This window comes from Parastagonospora nodorum (genome assembly GCF_000146915.1).
Source record: "Parastagonospora nodorum SN15 chromosome Unknown scaffold_7, whole genome shotgun sequence".
Lineage (NCBI taxonomy): Eukaryota > Fungi > Ascomycota > Dothideomycetes > Pleosporales > Phaeosphaeriaceae > Parastagonospora > Parastagonospora nodorum.
In genome coordinates this window covers 976019-1001982 of record NW_001884555.1, presented here as the reverse complement: position 1 = coordinate 1001982, position 25964 = coordinate 976019, and the positions used below count along the sequence as shown (strand labels likewise).

The 25964-nt window shown below is 50.8% G+C and overlaps 14 protein-coding genes across 14 annotated transcripts; 6 read left to right on the top strand and 8 right to left on the bottom strand.

Annotated features, from left to right (window-relative positions):
- Positions 1 to 165: 165 nt before the first annotated feature.
- Positions 166 to 1878, bottom strand: SNOG_05243 (hypothetical protein; the record flags this gene model as incomplete). The annotated part of the gene is made up of 4 exons (XM_001795599.1): positions 166 to 1207; positions 1254 to 1344; positions 1393 to 1800; positions 1848 to 1878. The coding sequence occupies 4 exons, from the start codon at positions 1876 to 1878 to the stop codon at positions 166 to 168; spliced, it is 1572 nt and encodes a 523-aa protein (XP_001795651.1).
- On the bottom strand, positions 1869 to 2872 carry SNOG_20054 (hypothetical protein; the record flags this gene model as incomplete). The annotated part of the gene is made up of 3 exons (XM_001795598.1): positions 2373 to 2872; positions 2210 to 2316; positions 1869 to 2148 (listed from the first exon to the last, which is right to left on the bottom strand). The coding sequence occupies exons 1-3, from the start codon at positions 2436 to 2438 to the stop codon at positions 1869 to 1871; spliced, it is 453 nt and encodes a 150-aa protein (XP_001795650.1). The 5' UTR covers positions 2439 to 2872.
- A 142-nt stretch (positions 2873 to 3014) lies between these two features.
- On the top strand, positions 3015 to 5720 carry SNOG_05242 (hypothetical protein; the record flags this gene model as incomplete). Its single annotated transcript, XM_001795597.1, has 8 exons — positions 3015 to 3206; positions 3263 to 3596; positions 3756 to 3960; positions 4026 to 4057; positions 4087 to 4981; positions 5008 to 5376; positions 5429 to 5607; positions 5655 to 5720. The coding sequence occupies exons 1-8, from the start codon at positions 3118 to 3120 to the stop codon at positions 5718 to 5720; spliced, it is 2169 nt and encodes a 722-aa protein (XP_001795649.1). The 5' UTR covers positions 3015 to 3117.
- Positions 5721 to 6026: 306 nt separating this feature from the next.
- On the top strand, positions 6027 to 7236 carry SNOG_05241 (hypothetical protein; the record flags this gene model as incomplete). Its single annotated transcript, XM_001795596.1, has 3 exons — positions 6027 to 6206; positions 6255 to 6475; positions 6522 to 7236. The coding sequence occupies 3 exons, from the start codon at positions 6027 to 6029 to the stop codon at positions 7234 to 7236; spliced, it is 1116 nt and encodes a 371-aa protein (XP_001795648.1).
- Positions 7237 to 7406: 170 nt separating this feature from the next.
- SNOG_05240 (hypothetical protein) lies at positions 7407 to 8507 on the bottom strand (the record flags this gene model as incomplete). The annotated part of the gene is made up of 2 exons (XM_001795595.1): positions 7407 to 8102; positions 8316 to 8507. The coding sequence occupies 2 exons, from the start codon at positions 8505 to 8507 to the stop codon at positions 7407 to 7409; spliced, it is 888 nt and encodes a 295-aa protein (XP_001795647.1).
- Positions 8508 to 9587: 1080 nt separating this feature from the next.
- On the top strand, positions 9588 to 10616 carry SNOG_05239 (hypothetical protein; the record flags this gene model as incomplete). The annotated part of the gene is made up of 1 exon (XM_001795594.1): positions 9588 to 10616. The coding sequence occupies one exon, from the start codon at positions 9588 to 9590 to the stop codon at positions 10614 to 10616; it is 1029 nt and encodes a 342-aa protein (XP_001795646.1).
- A 1226-nt stretch (positions 10617 to 11842) lies between these two features.
- On the bottom strand, positions 11843 to 12734 carry SNOG_05238 (hypothetical protein; the record flags this gene model as incomplete). The annotated part of the gene is made up of 3 exons (XM_001795593.1): positions 11843 to 11977; positions 12217 to 12518; positions 12689 to 12734. The coding sequence occupies 3 exons, from the start codon at positions 12732 to 12734 to the stop codon at positions 11843 to 11845; spliced, it is 483 nt and encodes a 160-aa protein (XP_001795645.1).
- A 269-nt stretch (positions 12735 to 13003) lies between these two features.
- On the top strand, positions 13004 to 14847 carry SNOG_05237 (hypothetical protein; the record flags this gene model as incomplete). Its single annotated transcript, XM_001795592.1, has 3 exons — positions 13004 to 13301; positions 13410 to 14486; positions 14540 to 14847. The coding sequence occupies 3 exons, from the start codon at positions 13004 to 13006 to the stop codon at positions 14845 to 14847; spliced, it is 1683 nt and encodes a 560-aa protein (XP_001795644.1).
- A 450-nt stretch (positions 14848 to 15297) lies between these two features.
- On the bottom strand, positions 15298 to 16773 carry SNOG_05236 (hypothetical protein; the record flags this gene model as incomplete). The annotated part of the gene is made up of 4 exons (XM_001795591.1): positions 15298 to 15719; positions 15770 to 16136; positions 16196 to 16502; positions 16556 to 16773. 4 exons carry the CDS (start codon positions 16771 to 16773, stop codon positions 15298 to 15300), a joined length of 1314 nt encoding a protein of 437 aa, XP_001795643.1.
- Positions 16774 to 16856: 83 nt separating this feature from the next.
- On the bottom strand, positions 16857 to 17324 carry SNOG_05235 (hypothetical protein; the record flags this gene model as incomplete). Its single annotated transcript, XM_001795590.1, has 3 exons — positions 16857 to 16871; positions 17001 to 17107; positions 17276 to 17324. The coding sequence occupies 3 exons, from the start codon at positions 17322 to 17324 to the stop codon at positions 16857 to 16859; spliced, it is 171 nt and encodes a 56-aa protein (XP_001795642.1).
- A 1393-nt stretch (positions 17325 to 18717) lies between these two features.
- On the top strand, positions 18718 to 21409 carry SNOG_05234 (hypothetical protein; the record flags this gene model as incomplete). Its single annotated transcript, XM_001795589.1, has 3 exons — positions 18718 to 18729; positions 18987 to 20494; positions 20815 to 21409. The coding sequence occupies 3 exons, from the start codon at positions 18718 to 18720 to the stop codon at positions 21407 to 21409; spliced, it is 2115 nt and encodes a 704-aa protein (XP_001795641.1).
- Positions 21410 to 21746: 337 nt separating this feature from the next.
- On the bottom strand, positions 21747 to 22489 carry SNOG_05232 (hypothetical protein; the record flags this gene model as incomplete). Its single annotated transcript, XM_001795588.1, has 2 exons — positions 21747 to 21776; positions 21815 to 22489. 2 exons carry the CDS (start codon positions 22487 to 22489, stop codon positions 21747 to 21749), a joined length of 705 nt encoding a protein of 234 aa, XP_001795640.1.
- Positions 22490 to 23732: 1243 nt separating this feature from the next.
- Positions 23733 to 24831, top strand: SNOG_05231 (hypothetical protein; the record flags this gene model as incomplete). Its single annotated transcript, XM_001795587.1, has 4 exons — positions 23733 to 23776; positions 23827 to 24351; positions 24372 to 24492; positions 24643 to 24831. The coding sequence occupies 4 exons, from the start codon at positions 23733 to 23735 to the stop codon at positions 24829 to 24831; spliced, it is 879 nt and encodes a 292-aa protein (XP_001795639.1).
- A 333-nt stretch (positions 24832 to 25164) lies between these two features.
- On the bottom strand, positions 25165 to 25932 carry SNOG_05230 (hypothetical protein). The gene has a single exon (XM_001795586.1). The coding sequence runs from the start codon at positions 25893 to 25895 to the stop codon at positions 25317 to 25319; it is 579 nt and encodes a 192-aa protein (XP_001795638.1). The 5' UTR covers positions 25896 to 25932; the 3' UTR covers positions 25165 to 25316.
- Positions 25933 to 25964: the final 32 nt, after the last annotated feature.

The window sequence follows — 25964 nt, the reverse complement described above, 5'->3', positions numbered from 1 at the left end:
TTGGCAGAGTGCAGTCGAGAATTTGTCGTTGCCAGCCGCTGAGCTTGAGACGCAACATAGAGGGACGAATCCAGCATCCGTTTGCTTTAACAATCATGTCAAGAAGCTGGGAACAGTTGGAAGGTTCACTATAACCGCTCCAGGAAAAGGCCATCGAGGTCCGTATCATGAAGTCGACTCATTCTGCGAAAGGCCTTCGAGATGCAAGTTTTCCCAATCCCAGATCTGCTCCATCCCACCCATATCGAGAGCGGCTGAGTCCCCAAGATCTCCAAAAGGATTGTTTGCGAGGAACTGGTCCAGATCGAACGAGATGTCATCCGTTGTTGTCATTTGTGGTGGAGCAACCACGCTCGGCGGAATACTAGAAGTCTCAATAGAAATAGCAACAGGAGGCGATGTAGTCGGAGGAGTTGGTGAGGACAACGGAGCTGCGACAAGCTGCTGCTGCTTTTGGCGCTTCTTCACTGGCGAACACCGGTACAATTCGGGGCTGGCTTGTACAAGCTTCTGCAGGAAGCTATAAGATGAAGCCCCCAGCTTAGTCGTGTGGCTGAGCTGATAGAGTATGCCAAGCGCATCCTCGATGGCGTCCACAACCTCGTGCCGATGTGGTAACATGTGGTCGCGGTCGTGGATAATAGCCGAACATAAGATCGTTGCAGTGTCGAAGATCGAGAACACTACCATGTGGAACTTGGCGTTGATAGGAAACTCATGGTCAAACAGTCTGCGCGAAACCCGGAGAACACGCAATGCAATGTCAACACCCATTTTGCGAAACTCATCGTCTCTGTCCGTCAGTACATCTGCTCGATCCCGCGTCAGATATGGCTTATAGAAATTCAGCATCGAAACAAAGATGACACAGTGCATCTGGTGTCGCTGAAAAACATAATACGGATGCTGCTCGTCGAGAGAGGTATCTGGGTCATCAACTCGAAAAATCGCCGGTAGCTCTTCGATAAACTTCTCACACTCCGCTTCGACAGCCAGCACCTCTTCCGCTGAAGGACCACGAGCAGGCTGCACGTCACGTAGTACGCTTGCTATCCTCCTGCCTAATTGTGCTTGGAGAGACATGTGCGCAAATGGGGAAATCGCGTTAGGTTCGGTGGTGGACTGGTCTAGTCGCAAGTTCGGCAACTTAAAATCGAGGTTCTTTTGGTCAATGAGGTTTGGTCTCCCTAACCATGCTGACATTTGCCTAGAAATTCATTAGCACTTCTACCGCAAGATACTCGTCAACTTACCAGTCCCATAAGTACAACAGAGCCCACATGCGTCTCCGTATCTCGATGTCGAATTCCGGTAGTTCTTCAATCCCAGCATCTCTATCAATACCTGTCCATGTTAGTGTCAAGAAATTGTACACGATCAACTAACTCGTACCCAGCTCTTGTGCCGCACGTATTGTACAGCCTAGAGCATGCCACGACTCAACAATCTTCGACTCTGATTTCAGCCAAGCTCCTTTCAAAAACTGCTCCTGTATACGCTCGATAGTCGGGTCCGATGCTTGGAAGCTCTGGCTCAGTTGCTCCGCGGCTGTAGCGAACCTATCAGTGAGGACCTGGGAGTCGCACGCAAGCTCAAATTCCACCATTTCGCGAAGACTTGGCGTAAGATACTGCACTGAGTAGGCGCATATCCGCAATAACAGACACGTGAACTCGGGAGAGACACGTTTCTGCGCGGTACGATCGGCCCACCATGTGACGTATTGGTCGGCCAATGTAGGCCCATAAATGGCACTGTATCGATAATTGACAAGGTTTAGAAAGTGGTTAACGAAAGCATCTACGCCTATCAGTCTCACAAGTCCGACAAAGAGCAGGGCAACGAACCTGTGATTGATCGTGTCGGGATTACATGCATGATCTTTTCAACTGCATTCGACGTTGTAGCATCCGCTGCAGAAGCTTTTCGGGTAGGAGTCTTGAGCGATGATCAGTTGCGGTCCACGATGGAACGATGCTGCCTACATCCTCTACATTACCGACTTTGTAATGCACATGTCCTGGCATGAAGCCCCATATTTTAAGCCCATCTTCTGGCTCTTCCATGTCACCAGGTTGCTCACTAGACGACGTTTCACTCGGTTCTGGGAAGCTCCGTTTTTGCCCTCGGGACTCGTTGGACGATTCACTGCATAGGCATGGTTATTTCGGCGACTTCGTCGAGGAATCGCTATTTGAAGCAAACTAACCGATTCGAATCTGGTGGAGATTCCTGTTGCGCTTTCTTCGCTCCAAATTGACATAGATGTGCAACTTTTCTAGCCTGACAATGATTGCATGGCCATTCGCGAGAGCACTAGACGGGTCATTAGTTAGCCCCGTCAAGGCCTTCAACCTGAGGTCCCGACGTACCCGCTGCTTGCGCCGCTGACATTCGGAACATGATGTTGTGGCACGATTATCCTTTGTTGGCTGCATTTCCTGAGTTGAAAATATTGTTGAACAACGTTTTCAAGATGAGGTCAAAGAACCGCAGGTTATAGTCCGGGCGAACGCGCTGTGTACGGGGGGCTGTTAACGCCGAAGCGCCCAGCCTGCTGCAACGGGATCGTCCCACCACTGAAGCCGCCAAAGTTGCATCCGCCGCCACCAATGACTAAACACGGGCACGTGATTGTGGCAATGCTTGAGCCTCTTTCTCGAGCATCTCCGTGGGAATTGTCGCCCCGTCGCCAAATAACTTGGATTGCAGATTCTGTGTAACAGGTCTAGGATAGTGAGCGAACATCATGGCCGGGTCGAGAGGAGTGAAGCGTAGCAAGGCTGTGCCACAAGATAATTGTGACGACGATCTCCTGCGCCATAAATATAATGATTCTACTTCACCGACATGTCCGTACAGAGCAGAAATGTTAACTGCTTGTAATGTCTTTGTATAGCCGTTGTGTGAACAGATGTGGGAGTTCGTAGTTTGGACCCAGGCGAAGTCGGTGGCAGGAGCCTACCGGTAGGGCGGGACTAGTATCTGCCCGAGCGCCGAAAACCTTCAAGGCAGGCACGCCGTGATCCCTTCCAAGCTCGGCCGACGAGTGAGATACTTCAGTCGCTGATCTATCTCATTTTCAACTGAACGTTAAACTTTGCGCTGAATGCGAACATGAATGCGGAACCAAACCATCACGATGTACCGCCTAGCCGGCGCAGACCAAAGCCTACCTTATCCTGTACACTTTGTAGGCGAAGGAAGTGAGCGCCTCTTATCCGAGTGACTCCATTGCCACAGTTGTATGCTAATAATAAAGGCTAAAATGCGATCGGCAACAGCCATGCAAAACTTGCATTGACAGAGGTCTGTCATTTTCTTGCACATTTGCACGAAATGTTCCGCCCCCTCAAGAGTCCAGAGCCCCTAATGGCATTCACGATCGGATCACTCAGCTCGAGCAGCTTGTAACTTCACTCATGGGAAGTAAGGACCGAGAACAAACGAGTCCCGTATTCTCCGTTGCTTCTTTGCCAGACCCCACGAGTGAGAGTATCAAGACCGAGATTCCTGGCACGCCCGATCGTGTTAAGATAAGTGATGAAACCACGACCTACACGAACAGCGGCCACTGGACAAGTATTTTAGATGGAGTGAGTAAATTAAGATCTGGCAATGCGGCACCAACATCTCCGAGCGTACATCTCAAAAAATCACGCTTGTGTGATATTGCATCAATGGAATACAGCCCGATCCATAGCTCAATTTTCTTCTCCATTACAGCTTGTACATGAGCTCTAACTTTCTCCTAGATCTCGGAGCTCAAAGAACATCTCGATCAAATTCCCACATCTGCCCATGCCCAAGACAACAACGTGGGAGACATACCTGGTCCCGATATTCTCTTTGGCCGCCAACGACATGCAACCAAGCAAGAGTTGCTTGCTGCTTTGCCTCGTAGATCTGAAGCCGACCAGCTGGTCGCGAATTATTTTGAGTCGATGATGACAGCTCCAAGTAAGCTTTGTGTGAGACCTAAGATATCAAAAGCTAAGCTCAGCAGCCTTGTTACATCGACCCAGCTTCCTCAGACAAGTCAGCAATGCCTTTCCTTGTACGTTCCAACGCTGACGTTTTGCGCAGTATGAGAAATTCTGGACACATCCTTTCGAAGTCTCTACCATGTGGCTGGGCCTCTTGTATTCAGTCCTCTGTATCGGCGCGACGTTCCAATTGTCAGATCCCGAAAGTTACGGGACCAGTGCTCCAGTCGACTCGCTGAACACAGCTCGCATCGACTTCTATCGCGAGAAAATAGTTCAAGCAATGATCCTGGCAAACTATACCAAGTGTCCACCATGGACAGTTGAAACGATGATTGCATACTTTGGTACTGAGTTTACGCGATCTTCTGATACACAATTCAGTTCGTTTGTTCTCGTCGGAATGATCGTACGCATTGCGCTTAGGATGGGTTACCATCGGGAGCCTTCGCGTTTCGCCAACATCTCGCCGTTCCAAGCGGAACTGCGACGCAGAGCATGGTTAGTCATCATAGCAATCGATCTCGTCTCGTCGGCGCAAGTGGGCCTACCGAGGATGATGCAACCATTCATGTACGACACGCAAGAGCCTCGAAACCTTGAGGAGGAAGATTTGCACGAAGATCTTGCCGAGCTTCCTCCGTCAAAGCCAGAGACGATGTTGACACCACTATTGTACGCAATTATCACGACAAGAGTGCGAACGGTACACGCGAAAGTTATGGACCTGATGAACGCGACGTCGCAGCCGCCTTATCGAGATTTCATGCATGTGGACTCGTTGCTGCGGCATGTATACGATAATTTACCACCCGCGACTCAGGCCTTGGCTTCCGAGGATTTTGACATGGCCACAGATCCGACATCATTGCGACGTCTCTACATAGGCTTATCATTCCTGAAAGCCGAACTCATGCTACACAGACCCTTCCACTTGCCCGGGCGCACAGATCCTAAATATGACTACTCGCGGAGAGTATGCTTAAATGCAGCATGTGAGATGCTCGACTTACAACACAAGGCTCGATGTCGAAATTCAGCCAGGCGGAAAAGCTCTGGACACCTGGCTGGCAGATCTTCACTATGAGTTGGTACATGTCATCCATAGTGGCTTCAGACTTCCTGCTGGCTACGACAGTTTTGATCCTGGATCTTGACGAAGACTTGACGGCTCCGTCCCCACTCACATACAATGGTTCAACAAGTGGACTAAGACTCGATCGTGGACCACCATCTCGTCAGCATATCACTGAGCGTCTTCGTGGAGCGCAAAGAATATGGAAGAAGGCCAGTAAGAGATCGCATGAAGCCAGAAAAGCTGCAGAAGCGATCAGATTGGTTCTTAGCAAGGCAGATGCCAGTGAGCATGGCACTGGTGAAGCTCCCAAATGTAAGACGTGTGTCTTCGTAAGCGTATATCAGTCACTGACATACAACGACAGCGCAAATAGTGACTTCACAGCCGGACCTGGTTTCGCCTGCACCATCATGGGACTTGAACGACTTCACTGATGAAGCCTCAAGTCGCAACGTTTTTGGCATGGATGCCATGTACGCGAATCCCTTTACAGTGAACGACATGCCGATGGATCTAGGCCCTTACTCGGACACTTTCAACTGGGTGAGTATGATACCCAGTGGTAACGAACAAAAACTAACTGGATTTAGAACGCGTTCCCGTCCAATGGCCAGCTGTATCCGTACGAGCAACAGCCGCAGCCGCCTTTCCAATGATGCATTACGTACTGGGCAAGGTGCAGGATCGGGAGCGTAGATTACTGTGTAACAACAGGTGCAATTGATATTTCGCAAGCAATTCCAAAGTACGTCAAAGCTGAAATTAGTGTTGAAAGTGCGGTGATACTGTCCGGAGGAGTTCCAGCCAACGTTCCACGATTCGGGGTCCTTGAACCCCACATATCCCGCCACCCGCTAACCCGTTTCGGACTCCAGGGTTCTGTCAACTCATCCAAGCAACACACAGCAGCATTTTCAGTCCATCAGCAACAACACACTCAATTGCGTCCTGCTGCAGCCATTATGCGTTCTTCAGTCAGTACTGCAACTGTGCCCCCGCGCAGACCTGCGAGTAGGGGCTTCACAGTGAAGGCGGAAGAGCAACAACCCCCACTCAACAGCGAACATGACCACTTTTTCTGGACATACACCGAAGAGCCGCACAGATCGAGGCGGATGGCCATTATCAAGGCGCACCCAGAGGTATGCAATGCCACCACTCTCTTGTTGTTCTCCAGCTAATTGGCGCAGGTGACAAAGCTTTGCGGTCCCGAGCCTCTCACCAAATATGTCGTCCTCCTTGTCGTCTCGATACAGGTCCTCTGCGCGTACCTCCTCCGCAACACCCCCGTGTTGTCATGGCCCTTCCTCCTCACAGCATACATCGTCGGCGCCACAGCCAACCAGAACCTCTTCCTCGCCATTCACGAGATATCGCACAACTTTGGCCTTCCGCTCGCCGCTGGCCAATCGCGTCTTCGCCGTCTTCGCGAACCTGCCCATTGGCATCCCTTACAGCGCCTCCTTCAGACCGTACCATCTGACCCACCACAAGTCGCTGGGCGTCAATGGCCTCGACACAGATCTGCCCACTGCATTTGAAGCCCTGTTCCTCGACTCAGTCGCCGGCAAGGCCTTCTTCGCCACCTTCCAGATCCTCTTCTACGCACTGCGCCCCATGTTCGTGTACAAGCTGCCGCTCACCAAGATCCACCTCTTCAACATCGTCGTCCAACTCGCGTTCGACTACGCCTTGGTACAATTCGCGGGAGGAAGGGCGCTCGGCTACTTGATCTTGAGCAGCTTCCTCGCTGGCTCGCTGCACCCCTGCGCAGGCCACTTCATCGCCGAGCACTACGTCTTCGAGAAGCCCAACAAAGACGCCGCAAATCCCGCGAACAAGATCCCCCTGCCCGAGACGTACTCGTATTACGGCGCGCTCAACTTCTTCACGTACAATGTCGGCTTGCATAACGAGCACCACGACTTCCCGGCTATTCCGTGGACGCGTCTCCCTGCGCTCAATCGCATCGCTCACGAGTTCTACGACGACTTGCCGATACACAAGAGCTGGGTTAATGTTATGTGGCAGTTTGTGTGGGACAAGGATATTAGTCTGTGGTGTAGAGTCAAGAGGCAGGAGGGCGGGAGGAAAGTGGGCGCTGGCAGCGGATGGAACGAGGAAGATTTGGGCCACAATGAGAAGAAGGGACCAATTCCTGGCGTGCGATAGATAGCACGACTGGCATTTCAGGTAGCATCGGCATTTAGACAGGTATAGAATCAGCAATGTTTTCATTTTACAGACAAGATTGTCCAAGTCTAGTGCACACTGATCGCGAGCCAGATATTCCAACTCCTCCATTTAGACCCTACATCGTACCAACACCATCCACCGACCGCCTACATCGTCCCAACAGCCGCAACGCGCCACAACTTCTTCGAACTATGCGTCTGCTCCTGACAATAGTACGCCTTGCCCAGCTTCACAAACAAAATATCGGGACACTCCTGCTTGACATAGCACATGGGCGACCCATCCTTCGCATCCGTTGGCACCTCGCCGTCCTCGTTAAACGCACCGCGCGGAAAATGCGGCCAAAACACCAAATGCGTGACCCTCAGCCGTTGGAAAAACCCCGCCAGAAAGCCGCAGTCCACATCCCACGCCGCCGAAAACCGTGCCTGCAGATCGCGCTCCGAACCCGTTGCGAGACTGATACGCAGCTCGATCGCGTTGACGCCTTGGTCTTCGACTCTTGATTCGACGAACAAGCTGCTCAGCGCGACTTCCTTGTGTCCCGGGACTCTATCCACGGTGACATGCACCTCCTTTACGTCTATGAACGCGGCCATTCTCACGGTATTGTCGCGCTGCAGCAGGAAAGTGATGCTGATCTGGCCGCGCGTATCAGTCTGCAGGACTGGCACGAGAGGCCGCTGGAGGAACTTGAAGCGCCGCGTTAGGCCGATGGAGAAGTCCCAGCCCTGGTGGTTCTTGAAGTTGAAGACGGTGCGCGTCTCAGTCTCGCTGACGGGTGCATAGAACCAGGGTTGCGTGCTGAAGGAGGTCGGAGGGAGGGCGCCGGCACTCCATACATGTAGGTTGAAACGAGGTCGGGGTGGTGGTGGTGTTGATGGTGGTGCCCATGTATGATTTTCAGGTGGTGATCGGGGTGCCCATGTTGGGTTATAAGGTGGTTCTCGGCGGGCAGGGCGTGGTGGTGGTGGTGGTGGTGGTGGTTGCGCTGCGGGTCTGCCTGGGACGGTGCGGGTGCTTCGCAGTGTCCGGTCGTATGAGGCTCGTTTGACCACGTCGCTGAGAACCTCGTATGCAAGCGTGGCGAGCTTGAAGATCTTCTCCCGCTTTTGGCGGTCTGCGTCGGGGAGATGGAGTGTTTTGTCGGGGTGGTGGGTAAGTGCTAGCCTGCGGTAGGCCTTCTTAATGGCGGCACTGTCCGCAGTGTTATGGATCTTGAGGACCTCGTAGTGGTTCGGCATCATTTGGTTGGGGGAGTTGAGAGGAGGAGGAGGAGGACAAGGACGAGGACGAGGGGCGAGCTGAGGAGATGCTGCTGATATGCGAAGGCGAGTGAGAAGTGAGCGAGTGCTGTGATTGTGAGTGGGGATAGCATGTCTCGTTTGGTACAATACTGCTCGGGTGAGCTATGGCTCAGCGCATGTTGGAAGTGAACTGGCGGTCCGGAAGGGAGTGAGGTTAACTGTGTTGATGGCAACAGCTGGACAAGATGGGTAGGCGCGTCCACGCGTGCTCACATGACGTGTCTCGGGAGCGTACATGTATGTGTAACCCCACCATGCTAATCCATTGAGTCATGAGACAGTAATCAGGCTGACAGGTCTGATGCATCTTGGAGCTGGTCTGCAAGGCTGCAAATCATCGCCGATATTGAGGTGAAGCGCATGACCTCGGAGTCACCATGCCCTATGGACTGGAGGTTACGAAGCGCAACAGCAGCATGCCACAAGTACTCGCAATGCTTTGCATAAAAATACCTCGCTAAAAGGATGTATGAAAGCTGTGTTAATGGTCTAGAAAGCCGAAGTGAGTAAGTCTTACTCTTACCTGCAGTGGCGAATACTGGGTGAAGTTCGCTCCGAACCTCTAAGCAGCATGGAAAATGGCAAACACTCGACGCATATGATCTTACCGACTAGGTGAAGGCAGATTACTAGTATAAGGAAAGACCACCAACTTCTCGGCTATGAGGATCTTACCTTGAGCAGGCCTTCTTCGACTACCGGATCTGTACGCTAGCATCTTCTCCTCCAGAGACAGCTATCTGATCTGAGAACTATCAGGGCTTCCGATATGCCTGATAGGAAGATTGCTACTCCTCGTCTCTCATCGGCTCGCTTCAGCTCTCCCGCTCTCTCCGATATTTCGGAACTTACGATACTATCGAGGTCTCCAAGCGGTCGTACCTGAGTATGATGCTCGCTTCGGTGGGGGCTTATCGAGTACTGCGTACGTTGCCCAACAGTTGAGGAGTATGGATGGAAGATTCGTGTCCAGGAAGGCAAAGAGGGCTCATTCGCCGGAAGAAAGGTATGTCAGTGACTATGGTGTTGTGTGAAGTATACTCATGGAACAATGGATCGGGCAAGAAATCTAAGACCGAGAGTCTTCCAACACCCCCTTGGACGCCACGGAAGCGCCGTTTCGACCTGGAGCTCGTGTCTCCAACTCCTGAGCCAGGCTCGCCAATATTCTGGGTCGTAGGTCAGGGTGGCTTCGGAACGCTGGGTGTACTACCGAAGGAGGTTCGCCAAATTGTATTCGCGTATATGCTCAAAGCAGGTCTGTCCATACCTGTCAAGGAATGCTGCGGCCCGGATGCAACAACAAGGGAGCGGGATTCTTGCAGGAGGCATGGAAGTGGCAAGACCATCATCGACGGAAGGTTCGACATCTTGCAGGTCTCCAAAGCCATCAACCACGAGGCTTCATGGGTCCTCTACAACTGCATCCAGCTCGAAATCAGCGTCAGCCGGTCTCTGAAGCCCTATCTCGATCCCAATGGTTCGTCTAGAAGCATCCGCAACTTGGGCAAGTCTGGCCACAATAGCAGACGCAAGACTGCCATGTGGGCAACCGCATCCCGCTTTCGCCGCATCTTCATATTGTTTCCTGAGAACCATCTCGAAATCAGCGATCCCTCTGCACTCACCGGCCACCTCCTCGAAATCGCAGGCCGGCTTGGAAAATACTGGAAAGACAGCCACACTAGTCTCGACTCTGAGCCCTCCGTCACACATTACATCACCCTCAACATCGGCAGTCTCTTCCAGCAGATGGTGCCGTTCAACATGGAATCGCAGGCTGAGGAGAAGTACGCAGAGCTTCTGGAATGGATACACTTCAACTACCCAAACGAGGAGCCGGACTTCGACACCATCGCGGCCGACTCACAGAAGCACCTGAAGCGCCTCTTAAATGTGATGGGCATGCACCGCGAACATGCTCAGTGGACTATTGCTGCCCAAACTCAGCTGGGCGAAGAAGATGAGGGTGGTGTGAACGCTCTGCAGACTCTACTCAACGACTGCATCCAGAACGGGGTGGTTTTTGAGCATCAGGTCGGCCGATGAAGAGAACTTCATGCAGATACTTCATGTTACCAGCCAAAACTAATACTAACCCGGGTCTTGCCGGCGGATTCGATGCACCACAGGAAGGTCAGGCTGCGATGTACACCCCTGCTGCCTTCTCTCACATTGACAAGACTGCAGTATACTCCGAACCCTGAGGCATGATTTACGGCCCTTCTTCTTACTAAATTCTACGCGAGTGCATGCAGCGATGACGGCCAAGCGTGGGAGCAGTTCTTGACATTCTTGGAATTTGGTGTGATTTCATGCATTTGCTGAAACATCGGGCGGATGTGTATTGCTCAAGGCGTGGCATACATTGCAAAAGTGATATTCTTACGTAGTTGGATTCGTTAATTAGTGCTGCTTGAACCTGGACTTTGGCTCTGCTTGCGCAATGGTTGGTGCGAATGATGTGGCGGTCATTTGGTTACTGAACTGGATGGGACAAGATAGATAGGTACTGATGAATTACTAGCTTTTCATAACGTTATGAAGACGTTAAATGGCCTTGGCGCGCCCAGGTGCCTCGACGCGTCGCAGGCCTCAGTTGTCTTCAACACATTTTCGGGCCTATTGTGACTAACTTTTGTTATGACCATAGCTAAGATAAGAAACGTTTGTGTGCATTGTGATTGGTCACGTCTTTGACGTAAGGCATTGGACTTTTCGGACAAGTAAGGGTTGACTCCAACAGTGCGAGCGAGAGGTTTCGTATAACAGCTGACACCTTTACTCATTGCTGAGAAGTGCTGGCCACAGCATGAGGAGCACTTGGAATATCGAGTCGCAGAGAAAAGTTTATGCTCTCTGGTTCCTAGAGCTGACATTGATGTAAAATCAAAACCACTTCCGCGAAATCGTCAACCTTGCGGTATCTCGATTTCGGAGTTCACGACTGCCACTGTGAATGACCAGAGTTCCAATATCTCAAGAGCGGACTACGAGCAATTGACCTGACGATAATCAGTTATGTTCTCTATCTCGCCCATACCATACCCAAGTACGCGAATCATGAAGACAATCCACAGGGCGCTTTAGTCAAGCTCGAGTGCAGGGATTGCGAGCAGAACACATTGCGAATCTTCATGAATAGAGAGATGTAAATATTGATCTGTATGTGTGAGGTTCATCCCTGCAGTGTTAGAGGGGGCTCTCTCCCCGCGTTGATGCGCCTGGGGGTGGCGGGACGGAGTCGCAATCCACCTCACTGGTTTATTCTGCGCTCAGGGAAATCTTCTTGTACCATAGCCGCGCTTATCGCTGGGCGAATAATTCACGTCCTGATCACTGTCACTCTCAGGAGCCTTGGTTTGTCTCAAGCCTCCTCTTCTACTGCAAGCCTTCTTGTCATCGTACGACTAGATAATCGTCGTTTCAGTATCTGCATACGCTGGGAACACCGTCTTGTGAATGCGTCTGATACAGTGTTGTCAACTTGGCAAGATGATCGGACGCGCAATTACACAACAGCAAGCCTTGCCCAAACTGGGGAAGAAGATCGCTTACCTAACGCGCATGACGTTAGTTTGCTGGGCAAAATCGTCCGCCCACATTCCCATACCCACTTGAAGCAGCAAGTGAGCACGCGACCACACACTAGCCCCTGGCGAGTCACGTCCAGCCGTGTTCTCAGTATGGAGCTGGTGGAGAACATTGCCAGGAACGATATTTCGCTGCGCGCGCCGCACTTGAAGTAGTACAGACGACTTCTGGACCTGTCAACGAACTCAAAACCAAACGAATAGCATTTCTGGTTGCGCTTGCTATCTTTGGACACCATGTGCCGCTTACCCGAAGACGGCAGGGTCCATGAAGCGGGATTTTCGAGCAAGGCCACAGCCAAGTGCCCGCCAACACTTTCCTCCTTGGCGTCTCCGCCCTCCACAGTTGACCCTGAGACTGCCCACGTTTCTCATCCTTTAACTCTGGTTCGCTGAATTTGTAACAGCTTTGATGCTGTCAACGCGGACAAGCCGTCAGAAGTGGCTTCTCGGGAGGCAACAAGATTCTCTCGCGGATCTGTCCAAGACACTCAAGACTCTAAGTCCGATGAAATGACATGCGATTACCTTGGCCTTCTCGAAATTTCATCGATTGGTCCCGTTGAGTCGCCATTGTGGATAATGGACCTTGTTCAGGAGTCCATAGAGATCGCTCTCCTAACCACGTGCTCTTTTATGATAAAACCGTAGGCTCCAGCACCTGTTGTGCTCACACCATCATTCGCCCCTTAGGACATTTTCTCTACTTTCTTTTGCGTGTGGACAATCATCTCACACAGGGTCGTGCTACTGCAGACCTTTAAGAACTCGAGCCTGGTCAGAGTTATAGCATCAAACCATCAACTACTCCTCACTTGACACTCCTTTGAGTGTCTTTCCAAGATGGCACCAGTACTTCAAAAGTACAGCTGGATTCTAGCACTTACCACCATCGCCTTTATCTTTTCATCAGCATCCAATGGAGCCAATGATGTCGCCAACTCGTACGCAACGTCAGTCGCCGCCAGGACATTGAAGATGTGGCAAGCCGGTATTCTGGCATGCTTCACGGAATTCCTTGGAGCTGTCGCATTAGGTTCAAAAGTTACTTCTACCATCAAGTCAGGAGTCTTTGGACCCGACAAGTTCGCACCGGCTCCTGCAACCTTTATGCTGGTCATGGGTTGCGCTGAAGTTGGAAGTGCTACTTTCCTCACTATTGCCACTTTCTATGGGTAGGACTTCCTTAGGCCAAGATCATTACCGAGTACTAACTCATCTAGAATGCCTGTCTCTACTACTCAAACAGTCGTTGGTGCGCTTGCAGGTGCAGGTATCGCCGCCCAAACCCCTCTCAAGTGGGCTTGGTCCAGTGGCTCCCTGTCTCAAATTGCCGCATCTTGGGCCATCGCTCCTTTGATCGCTGCCGGTATCTCCGCCGCCTTGTTCCTCACTGTCAAGTACGCCGTTCTTGAGAGGAAGGACCCGCTGAAGTGGGGTCTTCGCCTCATTCCATGGTACCTCGCGTTCACTGCTGGTATGCTTGCTCTATTCATCCTTGATGAGTTACCAAACGCCCCGTCTTTCGAAGAAATGGGTGCTGGCAAAGTGTCCGGTATCATCCTTGGAGTTTCTGTTGGTGTACTGGCCATCAGCTATATCTTCTTCGTCCCTTACTTCCACCGTCGCCTGATTAAGAACGATGCTCGCATGCGTGTATGGCACATTCCTCTCGGACCTCTTCTATATCGAGAGAACCCCCCGGTCTACTGGCCGGGTAAGGGTGATATGGTTGTAACCGACTATTACGCAAAGTCATCGGTTGACACTACCGACAACGACATGGAGAAGGCCGACTTGAAGAAGGCACAAGATAATTCCACCATCATCAACCCCAAGGATACTGCGGGTAGTGAGCATGGCTCCTCTAGCGCTGTCGAAGCTAACAGTAACGACGGTCTCCATGCTCGCAACCCACAATCAGCTCTTGCCGCGCACGTTATTGTAGCAAAGCCAGAGCCTGAAGAACGCTGGCTGCACCCTGTCAAACACCTACCCTTCTATTCCCCCAAGAAAATTGGCAACTGGGCTAAGTATCTTTTCTTACAAGGTGTTGCCCGCGACGTCGTCACCCAGAAGAACCTTGGCGCTGTCCACGCCCGCGCGATTGTTTACGATAACAAGACTGAACATCTATGGACCTACGCTCAGGTTGCTTCTGCGATGATGATGTCCATTGCGCACGGCAGTAACGATGTTGCCAACGCTGTGGGTCCTTGGGTTGCTTCCTACAACACTTACGAGAGTGGTGAGGTGACATCCAAGGCCGATACTCCCATCTGGATCCTTGTCATTGCTGGGCTCCTGCTCGGTATTGGTTTCTGGAGTAAGTTCTTCCTCAAACCCGATTGTCTAAACTTTCACTAACTCTCCAACCAGTTTACGGCTTCAACGTCATGCGCTCCCTTGGAAACAAGATCACCCAGGTCTCGCCTACTCGTGGTTTCGCCATGGAGCTCGGCGCTGCAATCACTGTTCTTCTCGCCAGTCGTCTCGGTCTTCCGGTCTCCACAACACAATGCTTGACCGGAGCTACTATCGGTGTCGCCCTTTGCAACTTCGATATCCGCGCCGTCAACTGGAAGCAGATTGCTTTTATCTTCTCGTCATGGATCATTACACTTCCAAGTGCTGGACTGATCGCCGGACTGCTCATGGTCATGGCTCTGAACACACCACATTTCTAGATGTCCGTCATTAGATTGACCTTCCAATGAGACTACGCTGCAGGAGGAATACTTTAGGGAGCATGCGATATGGACATGCAAGCTCCTTTTCTTTGTTCTTTCAGTAGTATAGACTATAGAGAGAAGGCAATTTGTTTATTCGTCAGCTGTGAACTTTGTACGTGAACCTGCTTACGTTGCCATCACCCAGCATTGTTAAGCTTCCAACAACGTCGACCCCTACTCGAAGCTTTCTTTTGTACAAACACATGTCATTATTGTTGCATAACGTTCGGGATATCGAGAAGTCACGGTGATTCACCAAGTCGTGAATCATGATAGTCATGTTTCGATGCTACATGAGAGAAGGTTGTGATTGGTAGTGAACGACAGGTTTTAATTTCTTGAACGGTAGAGACAGTGCGTAGGCTAGTAATACTCCTATTGGTATTTCCCACTTCCTAATAAACTTTAAATTTTGTGCTCGACTCCGGGAGATTGGGCATGCGTTGTGAGTGTCGCTACACTCTCATCCGAGTGCCACCTATACAGCTCAGGCCCTGGACCAGTAGAAAATGGTCGCGAAAAGCGGTTGTGCACGATGACAGACTTGCGCTTTGGATTGCCGTAGGCGTTGGCCGGGAGAGCATCGTTTTCGGATAAGACGTGGATTTCAGCTGGTTCTTCTTCGATGATGGGTTGGACGCCCTTGTACCGGTAGAAAGCGTCTAGGGCGGGAATCGAGAGACCGTGCCATATGATGGAGAAGAGTACGAGCCAATAAACGACAGGTCCCATAGCTTGGGTCAAATGGTCTTCTTCTTCGGTCATAGCTTCACCAGCCTTGGGGAAAAGGTGACGGGTATGCTCGACGTAGAAGACAGCACCGATGCCTGGCAAACATTAGCATTATTTCTGATGAATTCTAGAATCGTTCACTGACCAATTGGGCCAAAATATCCCATAAAGAGCGCCTCCTTCCAACCCTTGACACAGCGCGGCATCAGCTTATATGTCAAAAAGATGGCTGGTATACGACGGAACAGGACAATTAGGAAGCCGAGAATGAACAGTCGACCAATTGTGATACCGGTGACATCCGGCATGTGAAATTCACGCCAAGGAAATATTGTACCGATGTACATGAAGCCGCCAAAGTTCAACAGGACATCCACACAGCTGTTGACTTCGTCATGTCGCTTCTCGGTTTCCTCAAGGTACAGGCCGTTCCAGTTGATAACGTTCCCTGCAACAAAGCAGGCCAGGAGGTCGTCTGTACCGAGCGCGCCACACACGCCGATTGTGAAGAGCTAGAACCGTGATATTAGCCATAGGATTTGTGCGTGTTCTGATCTGGATAGTAACTCACTCCAACGGCAGTGGGCCAGAGCAGCAAGCTTTCTGAATCAATCCACTTCCGTCGCAAACCAAACTTGATGGCAAATAGGCTGCCCACTCCGATAATGACACCAATGGCGACAGCCATGGCAATGATATAGAGCCAACCTTCGACAACCCATTGTTCCATGGCTTTTGGTAGTCCGCCTCCAAGACGCCCAATGCCTGCTTCCCCACTACGCTTGAGGAGATGCGGAGCACCCTCTACGGCCGCCGATACACCTTCCTTGAACCTAACGCCAGCAAGATCGGCATGGCGAATCAGGTATGTAGCCAATCTATGATTGTCAATTCTCCCAATCTATTTGAGTTTTCGGAATCAAGGACCTACAGCAGAAAAGGAAAGCCAAAGCCATCATTGGCACCAGCTTCGGAGGAAATAATCTCGCGAAGCGCTCGTGGAACGAACTTGTCAGAGAAAGGACCTTTAGCAACGGCCTGCGATAAAATTGGATCGGTGCAAGTGACGCAAGAACCGATGACAAGCGCAGTGAGGAAGGTCATCTTGGGAATCACGACCAGAATGCACAAGCTAGTGCAGAGCCACATGATGGTCATGACTGGAAGTAAGCACAAGGCCATCTCCCTCCAGTTGGCTTGTTGATACTTCGCAGGCAGTTGAAATCCGGCAATTACCAGTTGTACACCTATAACAATTCGGCACATTCCCTGTCATCGCATGTCAGTTAGCGAGACTGACTGTATACCGACAGCAAGACTAGATGCCGTGCGCAAACGTTGCTCTTAACCTCAATAATGATACAAGTATTACTTACCAGCGTGATAGCCTCCTGCTGGCCCTCAACACCAGACCCCCACCGTTCTGCGTCTAGAAATTTTGCTGCTATCGGCCCAAGTATGATCCCCAGCATCACAGCCGGTACTAGCGTTATCAGTAACAATGTCCTTAGCGCCACATGATTGGCTGTACTTACGGGCTTCACCTAAGTACCATAATTGCTTGATCTTCACTGATATGAAGCCATATGCAAGAATGAACGCGCCTGATGAGTTAGAACCAAGTCCATCTCCTTGATTCGCGAAGACATACCCAAAACGGCGATAACAACGTTCAACTCGCTGACATCGAGAGTAGGCATGACTGCAAAACTTTCTTTCAGCTCCTGTGCTCACAACAAGAAGCCTCCCAACTCCTGTCTATAAGTAGTGTCGAAGGAACGCAGTATGAAAGAGGGATATCGAAGATAGGATGGATCGTTAAGAAATGGTCCAGCCAGGTCAGCACCGTAACTCCCAATTCACAGAGAAGCTAAAAGAGAAGGAGAAAATTCGATCAGTGCTCATCAGAAATGAGGCTGAGCTAGCAGAAGAAGTGAAATGAAGTGCCAGACCTAGTTCAAATAAGCCTTCCTGACTGGCATACGCGGTCTTTGAATCAAAGCCAGACAGCCCAGCCAGCACGTTGATACGTCAAAACACATTTGCAAGCATGGGCGGACTTGCGCGCCAATCTTTCCTCGTAAGGTGACGATTCATCTGTAGCACATGACACACAGCCCTTCAGAGTCCGCATGCTGAAACTCACAGCACTGCAATTCTTCTGGGCATACGCATGTTGTCAAGCATACATAGCCAAGTTGTGAGTGTTATGGCCTCGTCCGGATAATCGGCACGCGGATCGACCTTGGATGGCAGCTGGGCACTTGGCGGCTATCGAGATCGTGCATACGGTGCCTCAGAAATACCATCTTGAGCGATGCCATGCCTTGGGGGTACTAATTTGAGCGATAGTAAACCGCCCAGCGCAGGGACACTGAGTCTCTGATTCGCTATGTCATGACAACGCGTTCGCAACTAAGAACGTGCCGCGAAAACGAATGAGGCTCAACGTTTCAGCCGATGCTAGTGGGAAATGTTATCCAGCCTTGGAATCTTGGGACCAGCTTTCTCAAAAAGCATTGCCAAGGTTGGAAACACTTCGGAGAAGACTCTATCAAGGACTTTTGCGAGTTCTATCCCATGTTAAGGTTCGCGTGGGATGATTGCTCAAGGCTGATATCCGGACTGTGTTGATTCACGGAAGTGGGCAAAACATTCGTTCATTCTATATACGTACGCTATGATGGTAGATAATCAGGCATTGTAGGTGACACGGCTGCGGAGGAGGTGGTATAATGTCTGGGGTGTAAGGCTCGAGATGTCAGAGACCGGGCGCCAAGCCGCCAAGTCCGCTGGGACAAAACTCCGAAGATCAACACACTCAATCAATTTCTCCCCTTTTTCACATGTTTTTTTCCCCAGCTTCTATAAGTGAGTTACGTTGGCCCATGTGTATCTCTTAGACATGTCAAGCTGAGTGCACGACGAACTGAGATTTCGTGACTCTGAGCGACCGAGACTCATTGACGCATGAGGTCTCGCTTTGTGTCGACCGTAAAGAAATGGAGCCGTGGTGTGCAGGCTTGGAATCGCTTCACGACCGGTTGCAAGGTTGAAAGAAGAGCTTGTGCATCTTGAGGTCATCAAGGGGTCATGAAGAAGGAGCTAAGTAAGCTCGAAAAATTGTGGCACCGGTAGTCTTGTTGAGGATGACGTCACGCCAGATTCTTCTACTATTCCGCCGTACGTTGTATCTAGGCAATTTCGAACCTGTGTATTAAGACATACGACACAACAACACTTTCGAGATCGTGATCAATGACAGCTCCATTCCTCCAGTATCACGAGCCAGGAAGTAAGCTCACCTCCCTTTTATAACAACGTGCCAGTCTTCAGAAATTTGCCAACATCTACTAATATAGCCGAAAGTTGTGGACATCCTCATCCTGGTCTCATTCTTCACCTTCCTTTGGATTTCCGAATACTTGTCTGCCAAGGTCATCCGCGCCGGCATCATTGGACCCATAGCCGTCGGCATCGTCTATGGTCAGCCATTGTCGGATATTCTCCATCATGACTGGCAGGAGACCTTCTTGTATTTGGGGTACATCGGACTGATCCTGATCATATTCGAGGGCGGTCTATCAGCCCGCATCGACTTGTTGAAGGCGAATTTTACACTGTCTATGTTGGGCGCTGCCACTGGTGTACTTTTCCCAATTGGACTCAGTTACCTGCTACTGTACCTAGGTTTTGGCTATGGCGCTGTGGAGACTTTCATCATCGGTGCCGCCCTGAGTGCGACTAGTTTGGGGACGACGTTTGCTGTCATCGCAAGTGCATCGAAGAGTGTGGACTTGGCTCAGACGCGTGTGGGTGCGGTGCTCGTCAGCGCTGCGGTGATTGACGATGTGACCGGTCTGGTCATGAGCAGTGTCATCCATGATCTGGGCTCGATATCTGGTGATAGCGATGTCAACCTTGGATGGCTTATAGGTCGGCCGATAGTCGCTTCCGTTGCGATGGCAATCCTCACGCCAGTGCTCACAAAATGGTTCTTCGCGCCGGTCTTCCGCAAGTTTATCGAACGCAAATTCGCCAAGTTCGATCATTTGTCGAATATCATGCTAATGATACTTGCCTTATCTGCTTTCATATCGATCGCTGCATACGCTGGCACCTCTATACTATTTGGAGCCTTTCTCGCTGGAGCTTTCCTCACTTATTTACCGTCGAAACATCCCGAAGGACCATTCGTAGTCATGAGCCGAGAAGAAGGCGAACGTGAGAAGCACAAGTCGCCTACATTCGTTCACACGTTCGAATGCTACTGTTTGGACCCGCAGCAATACGTCTTAGAGCCACTCTTCTTCGCAAGCATTGGTTTTGCCATCCCTTTCTTGGATCTGTGGACGGGCAAAGCAATCTGGAGAGGATTCGTGTATACTCTGCTGATGTTATTCGCCAAGTTCATCGTGGGAGCATGGATTCCGATCTGGTCCAATGTCGAACACGATCCGCAAAAAGCGGACCAGGTTGCTCAAGAGGAACGCAATGCAGAGAACGGCCAGGCCCTGAGGAAAACCACTTCATCGCCATATTCTCCTACTCGTAGTGCCGCACTGAAGTCATCACTTTCGCCTGGTTTGCTCCTTGGAATGGCAATGGTTGCTCGTGGAGAAATCGGATTGCTGATTGTTGAAATCGGTTACAACAATACGTCATACGTATCTTCGGAAGGTTTCATCACAGCTATATGGGCCATTCTTCTCAATACAATTATCGGACCTATCTGCGTCGGCTTGTGGATCAAGCACAAGGGCGATGCAATCGGTAAAGGTCCTTGGGGTCTAGTGCCTGGGCCTAACCAAGAGAAAATGCAGAACCAGCAAAGGAGCGCGGGAAGTGGTGAGCGACTTGAAGCACATAAGTAGGACACTCAGATTGGTGCTGAATTAGCACAGCATCCAGCGTATCTTTGAGTGAAAGGCCTTATTCGCAGTAATGGCCACGAGTGAACCATGAATCTGCGACTCTCTTCTTACGTGTTGTATGCAGCTCAGGCAACAGCATGTACAACGCCCGTACATTCACCCTGTTTGCCTTATATCATAAAACACCTACTCATCGATACATCATACCTACCCCTCTCCAAGCACATCCACAACTATTATTGAACATCAACATTCAACCATCAACCCTTTCAATCTCAATATCCATGTCCGCCCGCTCAACCGCGCCCTCCTTTAGCTCCGCCGCTCAAGGCCCCATTGTCACCATCAAAATCGACATCGGCACAACCACCCTGACCTACCAAATCCATAAGGCCATCATATGCCACTTCTCCGCATCCTTCGAGCGCGCCTTCATGGACTCCATATCTCCAAAGATGAACGCCGACATTACCACTTTCAACACATTCATCGACTGGCTAAATACCGGTGTCCTTTCCTCGACTACACTGAGCAAAGACATCCTACTCAAAGCTGTCGCATTCGGATACAACTTCACCGCACCCGCCTTCCAAGTCGCCGTGCACAACAAACTCGTGGACCTCATGATCGCGAAGCGCAAGGCACCGAGCGATGAGGAGGTGTGCTTTGCGTTTGAAGAATTGGCGGCAGATCATGTATTGCTGGACTTCTTTGCGGAGATGCATTGCGTATGGGGCACGTGGAATGCGCAGGAGATGCGCGTGCGAGGAGTAGTGCCTGAGGCGTTTTGTGCGCGGGTGGAGAATAAGGGGTTCAGGTTTGTGGATTTATTGGCGGGGCCGCCGGTCAAGGCGTGTGAGTTCCATGTTCATGCGACGGAGGAGGAGCGGTGGGGATGTGGGGGTGCGTAGGGGGATGTAGTGAGATAGCGTGCTTGAGAACGAGGATAGGATGTGCGAGTGACCGAGACATATGGTCGCAGGAGCACTTGAAGTCGGTGCCATTAGTCTCCTGAATATGTATAGGAGAGATTGTTTTCTGAGAACAGCAGTCAGTTTCATGGCAAAGTGCATGTTCGCATCAGTACCTCAATTCTCAGATAAATTGCAAATAATGATTGGATCAATTGTGTATCATCATGGATTTTCATCGAAAGACAAAAGGAAACACTGCTAACAAAACTTCATGACTATCCCCGTCATCTACCTATCCTTCCTATTTTGCAACTCCACATCCCCACCCTTCCCATCATCCACCCTCCCCGGCTTCGCAAACACGCTGCCCAGCAAATTCAACGGGTTGTTCATCCTACATACCATAACATACATCAGCGTCAAACCCATCACAACAATCTCGTCTCTAGCTTCCTTGCTAATTGCCTCCGCACTCTTCTCGAAATGGAAATTGCCAACTTGCTTCATCGCCCATATATTGACGGAAAACTTCGCAATAGCGATCTGATTCGCATCGACGCAGATGAAGTCCCAGATCTTCATGGATGAACTGGTGATCCATGATATTGCTACGGGAGAGTTGTCTGGGGATAGGGTGGTGGAGAGATAGTTGTACTTTGTTTTCCATCTCGCGAGAGGTTTCAACTCAACGGTTTTGCCGTTGAGTTCGCACTCCGCGCTGATGGAGATGTTCTTGATGGTGCCGGATGCGATGTTGACATTATCGCGGGCGGTTTCGAATCGTAGTTGAGGCTTGGTGGGTCGGAAGTGTTGAATGTAAAGTGGTGTGAGTTGGTCGCCATTCTTCTCGCTGACGATGTTGCGGAATTTGGACCATGCGAAATCAACTTGGAGAGTCAGGCCTTTTGGTGTATCGAAATGCTGGATTGGGCTATCTGGAAGCTGGGAGGTGTCTGCGTGGTCGTTCGTATCAAGAGGATGTGATACCGGTTGCGATGCAGCATTTTCTTGCGCCAGTTTGACCGAAGGATTGACTGGTGGATTCCTGCTTTGGATTGCTTCTTGAAATTGCAACATTTTTAAATTAAGTTGTGTATGTTTGAGTTAGTGAAACTTGATGTGTGTTTCCACAATGAAAGAGCGCTTGTCTTTTGACTTTAAGTATCGACTGTGGAGGCCTCGAAGTGCCAAAGTAGCATGCTGGCAGTGACATGCACAGCCTACTAGTTGGCGGCCTGACCTGAATGGGGTCTTGGCCACAGATAGTCCCGGATTTGCTCTAGCACCAGAGGCCTTACAACCGATGAGGCTGAATCGCTTCGATGAGACTTTCTCTCATTGGTCGATATTGCCGGTCTGGCCTCTTGGTGCTGTGGTTAGGGCTGCGCCTTCTCTGGTACGACGTCATCAACCCTGACAACACGCCCCACTTCTTCAGTCGGATCGGCTATAACACTGCCTCGAATCCCGATACCACGCAGGTGATTCCCAGATAACTTGAGCATTTTCTGCTCCATCTGGAACTGTGTTTGCAGATGTGCATAAGCCTTCCCATATCAATTCGACTCCACTATAAATACATTTACCAAACACACGAAACATCTCCAATATTATATTGGTATTGGTTAGCTTTCTGCGAATTTGCAGCTATAACGCTGAGCCAGAGACTTGTGGCCTGTTCGAGAGAGTGCATGTACGAGTTGCGGAAATTTAAAACGAAAATAGGAGGGTTGTACCTGTTGATCCCCCGACATCTTGATTCAGCTCAGACAGATCCGGACCATCATCGCCTCACAACGTCTATCCTTCCCACCCGCATTCTTCACTCGCCCTTGCAATTTTGTAGCACTGTTCGCTCTAGATGATGCATCCACGCCATGCTCTCCACTTCATGTTAAAGCATCTTCGAACCGCCTCATCGTCTACGAAAACGACGTGGATAAGTCAAATGCACTAGTGTTCGACAGAGTTTGAGTAACCATCTCAGGTAAACACTCAGTTGATCGGCAGCTATCCGAAGAAAGAGCTGTCCGAGCAATTAGTTGTACAGTCTCTTTGAAGATGACGACAATGCTTAACAGTTCTCAGACTCACAGTATTGCTTAATCTTAATCATAAATTTACTTGGCTGAACATGGTGAAGTCGCATTTCATCTAGTCAAAGTGATAGTGAGCGGTGAACTGGCATTCACACTCACTTCATCTCTCACCTGACGCTAAGCGCCACGCTGCAAACAGGGAGTTGCGGCAGCTATATATTTCAATGCAACACTACACTGGTACTTTATACCAACTCTGGCAAAGTCAAATGCTCACGAGCATGACTGAAGGAGTCCAGAAATCGACAGCCGCGCCGGTCTTGGGGTATGAAAGCCACAACAACCATATGGAAACACTTGACTGACTTCTCTTAGCCTTGCTGCGCTTGGTGAGGTTGTCGCAATCTCGATTGGCATCGATCAAAAGATCTACCACGTCCACAAGGACCTCATCTGTCATCATTCCGAGTACTTTCGGGCGGCTTACAACGGACGCTGGAAGGAAGCCCAAGATGGCGTAGCGCTCGACTTTGTTGAGGCAGAAGTGTTCAACCTCTTCGTCCATTGGATCTACACTACTGGACTGCCAGGCACTGCGAAAGACTTGGTTCAGATCGCTATAGTAAAGAGAGATGAGTCTAGTAAGAATGGAGCGTTGGACCAAGAGAGAGAACTCGACATCATCCTCCTCAAAGCCTCTATCTTTGGCGACAGATTTCTGGCGACTGGATTTCGCAAGGATGTGCACAACCTGTTCGTCAACCTGGCCGTCCACGGCCGAGTACACTACGAATGTATCAAGTACGCTTTTGACAACTTGGGCGAAGACGTCTTGCTACTCGAGTGCATTATCGATCTACAGTGCAATTTCTGGGCCCCAGAAGACGATGAGCCGGAAGAGTTGGAAGCGCGAGAACTAGTTCCGAGCAAAAATTCTTCATCAGGGTCATGACCCGCAATTATGAGTACAACGGGGGACTCGCCGACAAGGGCATGATGACCTGTGACTATCACCGTCATGATTCTGACCAAGAGCGTGAAGCATGTCCGTATTTCAGAGCATCCCGATGAACCAGAATGAGGAGTACGACCAGTTCAAGGACAGCGATGGGGCTCGACATAGAGATAGACATGGTTGATCGCGCTTTCATTGCGCACACATTACTCTGATGGCGACTTAAACAAGCATAGGTACACAAGAATCAGATTTCACTACCCGTCTTCCATATCATGGCTTCCTCACGTGCCGTCTCCCACCATCCCTACCCCACCCGACACCTCCTGCACAACCCGACTCCATCCGCTCCGACATCGACCACCGTTCTCGGCCCGCCCACGCGCGCCGCCGCGCCGCGCCAGCTCAACGCCCTCGCCGCATAGTTGATCTCAGGTGTAGGCATCGAGTAACTCGTACCACGGCGGCGACGATGCGATGTGTCACGCGCTAACTCCAAGCGGCAAAGAGGCGGCGGAAACAAATATCCGTGAGATACGGGAGGGGGGAAGTTTTTTTGTTTTCCGGGCTTTTGCTTTTTTTTTTGGCGGATGGCGGGCTTGGTCGCGGTTGGAATAGTCGCGGAGTTGAGTTGCGAGATCTTATCAGATGGATGTGTGTGAGATGGTCAAGTGGTGACGTAACTCGGGAAGTGGGGGATGAGAACTTTAGACTTCCAGAACGAGAAAAACGTGAAGAAGCTCGCGACTATGTGCAAATTGTGTCAAGTTTGTCATTCTTAGAATTGTTTGGTATCTATTTACAAGAGGCATGTGCGCATCCAGTTCATCCTAAAACGCCAAGCCAAAATGAAGGTATCGTGAGGTATCATGTAGAAAAAAGGTCTTTGCCGTGCTCAAAAGCGAGCCGTTCACCACCAGTCACCCTGGGCCTGCATGGCGGCAGCGACCTTGCGGAAGCCGGCGACGTTGGCACCGCCGACGAGAGATGGGAACTCACCCTCAGCTGGGGTGATGTACTCCTTGGCGGTCTCGAGGCAGTTCTCGAAGCACTGCTTCATGATGCCCTTGAGCTTCTCGTCGACTTCCTCAGCAGTCCATGATAGACGCTGGGAGTTCTGCGCCATCTCGAGACCGGAGACGGCGACACCACCGGCGTTGGCGGCCTTTCCGGGTGCGTACCAGATGGCCTCGCCCTTCTTCTCGCGACGGTGAGCCTCGAAGACCTCAATGGCCTCCTGTGTGCAGCCCATGTTGGAGCCCTCGGCAATGAACTTGGCGCCGGACGCAATGAGAGCCTTGGCCTCATCCTCAGAAACCTCGTTCTGGGTCGCTGAAGGAAGAGCAATGTCGACCTTGCTGACTTCCTTCCATGGGCGGGCACCCTCAACCCAGCGGAAGCTGTGGTTGTCAAGCGCAGTCAGGGCCTTGCGACTCGAGCTTGAGAGCGGCGATCTGGTTGATGATCTCGGGGGTGAAGCCCTTGTCATCCTCAGCGATGAGAGCACCCTTGCTATCACGGAGGGAGATGACGGTGCCACCAAGCTCGATGATCTGAG

What these genes read in the sequence shown, in the direction of transcription:
- SNOG_05230 (XM_001795586.1), bottom strand. Translation starts at nt 25,895, where the DNA reads ATGACAAGGGCTTCACCCCCGAGATCATCAACCAGATCGCCGCTCTCA.